The sequence below is a fragment of the Benincasa hispida genome, chromosome 1 (genome assembly GCF_009727055.1).
Source record: "Benincasa hispida cultivar B227 chromosome 1, ASM972705v1, whole genome shotgun sequence".
NCBI lineage: Eukaryota > Viridiplantae > Streptophyta > Magnoliopsida > Cucurbitales > Cucurbitaceae > Benincasa > Benincasa hispida.
Window position 1 is genome coordinate 19,091,723 of NC_052349.1, and position 6,951 is coordinate 19,098,673.

General features: G+C 32.5%; 1 protein-coding gene across 1 annotated transcript; it reads left to right on the plus strand.

The window, feature by feature from the left end:
* The first annotated feature begins 439 nt into the window (after window positions 1-439).
* Window positions 440-1,742, plus strand: LOC120084979 (RING-H2 finger protein ATL2). The gene has a single exon (XM_039040792.1). It carries the CDS (start codon window positions 595-597, stop codon window positions 1,471-1,473), a length of 879 nt encoding a protein of 292 aa, XP_038896720.1. The 5' UTR covers window positions 440-594; the 3' UTR covers window positions 1,474-1,742.
* The last annotated feature ends 5,209 nt before the right edge of the window (window positions 1,743-6,951 follow it).

The window sequence follows — 6,951 nt, forward strand, 5'->3', positions numbered from 1 at the left end:
AAAAAAAAAAAAAAGTTGATGGTAACAATATTGGTATAATTTCCAAATGCAACTGGATTGAATACCCTCTACCCTCTGTTCGTCAACCAGTTTGCATTTTTTTTAATTACATATTTAGAAGTGGATCCAAAATGTCGGTACGGTTACTAAACACAGGTAAATAATACCAAATGTAATTAAATGCAACCTATTTCTTAGATTATATTGATTTATTACGTGTGTGTTTGAAATATATTTTTAAGTATTTAATTTAAAAAATAAGTTATTTTGGAAAAAATTGAAGTATTTGACCATTACTCAAAATAGCTTTTCAAATATATTTTTATCAGTTTTTATAAAAAAATATTTAAATAAAAATAATTTTTTTGAAAAAAAAAATATCATGTGAATCCAAAAGGGCCATATATAAATATAACAAAACCCTCAAAGTCCCTCGACAAAAATAACAAAGGGACTCCTCAGCTCCATTTCAGTCAACTCTGGCGTCTGCTTGTCCGATAGAGGGAAGAAACCCCAAAGAACTTTCCTTTCTTCCTTACTAAAAACCCATCTTCACTGCAAACAATTTCCCCCAAAATCCTTTCTCTTGAAATAATGGATGCCGCCATGGAAGACCTTTCTCCCCCTTCTCCTCCGGGACTCAACGATTTCGCCCTAAGCGGCAAGATTATGCTCAGCGCCATCATCATCCTCCTCTTCGTCGTCATTCTCATCATTTGCCTTCACCTCTACGCCCGCTGGTACGTTCTCCGAGCTCGCCGCCGTGGAACTCTCCGCCGCCGTAACCGCCTCGTCTTCTATTTCGAACCCGAAAACCCCTCTGCCCCACACGGCGCCGCCGTCTCTCAACATCGCGGCCTCGATTCCTCTGTTCTCAATTCTCTCCCTGTTTTCACTTTCTCTTCCAAATCCCACTCCGATCCCATCGATTGCGCCGTGTGTTTGTCCGAATTTGAGGAAAATGAAAAGGGCCGTACACTTCCCAAATGTTCTCATAGCTTTCATATCGATTGCATCGACATGTGGTTTCATTCTCATGCCACCTGCCCTCTCTGTCGCTCGCCGGTCGAGCTGGCTCCGGAGACACCAGCGGAGGTAGCGATTTCCATTGAGGAACCGGTGATAGCTGAATCCGGTTCGAGTTCTGGTTTTTGCGCAGAGTGCGATCGGTCCGACCGGATGGCTCCTTCTTCGGCCGGTACTCGGTCGTTTAGGGCACGGCGGAAGCCGGCGGAACTGGCTGGAGTTTCAATTGAGATTCCGACGCGGAGAGAGGGCGAGTTCGCGGCTTCATTGTCGCCGACCACTCCATCATTCAAGTCGCCGATAAGTCGGGTGATGTCGTTGTCATTCAAGATGATCATTGGACGGGAGAGAAGAGGCGACGTGTCACCGACCGGAAATGGAGTCGGCTGCAGCTCCGGCGCCGGCGGGCAGTTGGATATTGAAAAAGGAAAGGAAAGCGTTCTGTGAATCGAAAGTCGAACTCGGAAATTGACTCAGCGACTTGGAAGACAAGTCGGCTTGTGGAGACTGGAGGGTCAAGTCCAGCGTGGAACTGACAACGCCTTGGTGGAGGGTTTTGTCAGATTAACGAACACGTGGCAGTTGTGTTTTTTTAATTTGTATTCTTTATAGAACATAGATTTTGACCGTAGATATTGATGTCTTAATTAGTGCAAACAATGTACTAGTACGATTAATTATAATGGAGCAATCAGTATTTTTTTCATAAATAATTATCATTGTTGTGAATTTGAGGAGTACAATTGAAACTCATATGGTAATAAAATATAATATAATAATAAGATAAATAAATATTAAAATAAATAAAACATAATATATAAATAAATAAAATAAAATAACAAAATAAGAAATGAGAAAATTCTCCAGTTTCTCCCCTTTCTTAAATCTGTATAGGATTTGTTCAATGTGGGTGTGATTTTAAGATCCACTAAATGCCACTATGTAAGATGTGGACTTACATGGACACCAAGCATGAATAACTACAAGGCACATGGACAATATGAAGAGTGACATTTGCGACACTATGCAATAAACATCTATTTATTATTATAATACTCATAGTACTCCCATTTAGATGTCCATATATATATAAAATATGCATCGTAAAAACCTTAATAAAAAAAACCCAATGAAAAAAAAACCCTAGTGAAGAAAAAAGAGTTCATATTTCATATAATATATACTCCTGAAAAATACAATATGTTTACTCCCCTCATGAAAACACCACTTAAGATCTCTATGTCGCCACATTCTAATGTTGTGCACCAATTTTTTAAAAATTGCAGTCGATAATGCCTTTATAAATAAGTTTGTCAGGTTATCATTCGAACAAATTTGTTATACAGTGACGTTGCCATTTTCTTCAAGATAATGAGTGTAAAAAAACTTTGGTGAAATATGTTTTGTTTTATCTCCTTTAATATATCCTGCTTTGATTTGGGCTATGCAAGCTGTGTTGTCTTCGTATAATATTGTTAAAGGGTTTTTATTAGAAGACAAGCCACAAGTTTCACGAATGTGCTGAGTCATTAACCTTAGCCATACACATTCTCGACTAGCCTCGTAAATTGCAAGAATTTCAGCATGATTTGAGGAAGTGGTTGTTATAGTCTATTTTACCAATCGCCATGATATAACAGTTCCTTCACATGTGAACAAATAACCTGTTTGAGATCTAGCTTTGTGTGGATAAGATAAATATCCAAAATCTACATAACTAACTAGATCAAAATTTGATTTATTTGAATAAAACAAACCCATATCGATTGTTCCTCGGAGATAATAGAGTATACGCTTAATTCTATTCTAATGTCTTTTTGTAGGAGAAGAACTATATCTAGCCAATAAATTTTCTGAAAATGCAATATCTAGTATTGTATTATTAGCAAGATAAATAAGTGCACAAATTGCACTAAGATATGTTACTTCAGGACCAAGAACTTCTTTATTATCTTCTTGAGGTCGAAATATATCTTTATTTATATCCAATTAACGGATTTCAATTGCAATATTTAATGGATGTGCCTTGTCCATATAAAGTCTTTTACATAAGTTGACTGATGAATAAATATTTTATCTGCTAAATGCTCAATTTGCAAACAAAGACAAAATTTTGTTTTTCCGAGATCTTTCATCTCAAATTCTTTCTTAAGATACTCTATTGTCTTTGAAAGTTCTTAAGGAGTTCCAATTATATTCAAGTCATCAACATGTTCAGTTATAATAAAAAAATTTTGATTGTGATTTATTTGTAAAAACACACCGACATATTGGATTATTTTGATATCATTCTTTCAATAAATATCCACTTAGGCGATTGTATCACACCCATCCTGATTGTTTCAATCCATATAGTGATCTCTGTAACTTTATTGAATACCATTCCCGAGAATTTGATGCATATGTTTCAAGTACCTTAAATCCTTTTAGGATTTTCATATAAATATCATTATCAAGAGATCTATATAAATATGTTGGGACTACATCCATAAGATGCATATCCAGACTTTCATATACAATCAAACCAATTAAATATCCACCATCAGAGAATACATCTCTTCAAAATCAATACTAAGTATTTGTGAAAAATTTTGTGCAACTAGTTTTGCTTTATATCTTGTGACATCATTATTTTCATTTCTTTTTCTCACAAATACCCTTGTTATTTTCATGTCTTTTCCTCACAAATACCCATTCGTATCCTACAGGTTTAACACCTTCTGTGTTCGAACTACTGGTCCAAAAACCTGACGTTTTGAAAGTGAGTTTAATTCTATCTCTAGTGTTTCTTTCCACTGAAGCCAATCTTTTCTATGTCGATATTCTTCAACAGATTTTTGTTTAGGATCCCCATTTTCAGATATAATATCAAGAGCAACATTATACCAAAAATGGTGTCAATAATTACATTAGTTTGATGTCATCTTTTTCCTGTCGTGACATAGTTTATTGAAATAACATTATTATCTTTAAGTATTTCACCTTCCTCACTAGTCATGTTGATGATTTCTTCATGGGTACTTACATCCCCAACCAAGTCTTTTTTACTATTAATTATTTTTTATTTTTGAGGATTTTTATATTTGGAACCCATTGGTCTACCACGCTTCTAACGTGTTCCAAACTCATTAGTGACAACTTATTATGTTGGGATATCAATTTTTAATGGAACATTTGCAGCTGGTATATGTGACTTAGTTACTTTCTTTGTATCTATAAATGTATTTGGTAGTTGATTTGCTATATTTTACAAATTTTTCATGTGGGATGGGTCAAATATATCATTATCCTGATATGCAAAATTTGCTTCCACATTTTTCTTTTTTTCCTTCAAGGAGGCTTGATAGAGGTCAACTAAGTATTTTGACGTATGACAGGTTCCACATTGGAAGCATTTATTTTCAAAACTCTTTAAACTTTTATCTTGTGGGGCTTTTCATTTATGATCATCATTTTGCATGGTTCTTTTGAAATTTGAATGATTAGAGCGACCACCATGAAAATAATAATTATTTCTTCCTCTACTACGGTCATGACCTCAACCATGACTACGACCACGACATCGACTATGATTATTAACATTCACAGTATTCACTTAAACAAATGGTGTTGTTCCGGTTGGTCGAGATTCATGATTTTTTATCAATAACTCGTTATTTTGTTCGACCGCGAGAAAACATGAAATTAATTCAGAATACTGTTTAACCCTTCTCTCGATATTGCTGCTGCATGAGCATATTCGAAACATGAAATGTAGAAAATGTATTCTCTAACATATCAACATTAGTAATTTTCTCTTTGCATAATAACAATTTCAAATTGATTTTAAATAATACGGAGTTATAATCACTTACTGATTTGAAATCTTGTAACCTCAAATGTATCCACTCATAATGAGCTTTAGGAAGAATATTTTTTTTTTTTGTGATCATACCTCTCTTTCAAATTTTTCCACAAGATACATTGATATTTTATTGTAAGATACTCAATTTTCAATCCCATGTAGATATAATGATGAAGAAAAATCATAGCTTTTGTTTTGTCCGGACTAGATGTGTATTTCCTTTTTTAATAGTCTCTCCAAGATTTATAGCATCAAGTGGATTTCGGCATCAAGTACCCATGACATATAGTTATTGTCATTAATATCAAGGGCGATATTAATTTTGTGAGATTTGTCATGGCAACACTATCATAAAATATTGTACTTATGTTAGAAATTTAATAGATATTGAATATGCAAAATAACATTAAATTTATTAGTTATAACGAAAAGGAAAAACTGAAAACCTTTAGGACCTACCTTTAACGAAGAAAAAAAACAACGATGGGAGCTCGTGTTGATAACGTGTTGTGAATTTGAGGAGTACAACAGGAATTCAGATGGTAATAAAATATAATATTAAAATAAATATAATACAATAATATGATAAATAAATATTAAAATAAATAAAACAATAAATGAATAAATAAAATAAAAAGAAATGAGAAAATTTTCAAGTTTCTTCACTTTCTCCAATTTGTATGGAATTTGCCCAATGTGTGTGTGATTTTAAGATCCACCAAATATCACTATTTATAGGCAAAGTGGCAAGTTAGGATATGGACTTACATGGACATCAAACATGAAGAACTATAAAGTACATGGACAATATAAAAGGTGACACATGACTTTTGGGACACTAAGCAATGGACATCTATTTATATAATATTTATAATAGTTNATTGGGTGTTTTTTCAAGATCCACAAAATATCACTATTTATAGGCAAAGTGACAAGTAGATGTGGACTTACATGAACACTAAGCATGAATAACTATAAAGTACATGGACAATATAAAAGGTGACACATGACTTTTGGGACACTAAGCAATGGACATCTATTTATATAATATTTATAATAGTTTTTTTTTTTTTAAATATATATGTTATAATTGAACTGTAATATTTGTTCAATTGTGAAACTGAATGAAAAGCAATATGTAAATTAGCATTTTAATATTGAAATATTGATATGATTAATTTTAAAGAAATTTTTCAGTAAAATCATTTGCTCTCTAATTAATATTAATTCCACAAGTGAGGAGAGTAGTGAAGTGTTTATACACTTAAATTTACAATAATTGTTCAAGCTTTTAGACTGATTGGTGATTTAATATTCAATTTCTCGTTTTTTTACAACTATACATGTTAATTTTGTTTGGTAACCTAACTAAGAGAATATACTAATAAATAAATAAAATAGGAAAGCGACCTAACTTACATTTCAATTCCACCTAAATCTTTGATTCTTGTTTTAATAATATAATATAAAGTTGATAATATACTATTTAAATTTTTTTAAATTTTTTTTAGTAGAACAATGGTGGAATAAAGGATCAAACTTCCAATTTTGAGAGTTGGAAGACTACCAATTAAGCTAAAAAAATGAAGTTTTGTCTATACACTTTGAAACAATAATTTATTCGCTCAATTTTGTTGTAACGGTTTGGTTTATGTATTTTTAGTTTTATTATTATTTTTTAATAATAATAACAAAAAGATGAAAATTTTGAGTATGGGCATGAGAATTGTCTTCTTACTATGAGTGCGGAGATAAGAAAAGTTGTATGCTTTTAGCCTTTAACCATCTGCCGCCAAAGCCACGGAAAAACACTTTTAATGGCCGCCCCACTTTAGGGAATTGCTATTGGTTTATATACAAAAGCGCTTTTACTGATCACCACACACATATATATATTTGGTAACTTTTGTCATTTTCTTTTTATATAGTTGTAATATCACTCTGTCTTTTCATAAATATTTCAAAATCGAAATAAAATTTTTAAAATTTTAGATAAAAATTAGAATTTGTGACGATAATTTAAAACAAAATTTAAGATTACCATACTATTGTCCAAATCACTTCCAGACACTCTAAATCCC

Excerpts from the sequence above, each read along its gene's own strand:
- LOC120084979 (XM_039040792.1), top strand. The coding sequence starts at position 595 with ATGGATGCCGCCATGGAAGACCTTTCTCCCCCTTCTCCTCCGGGACTC.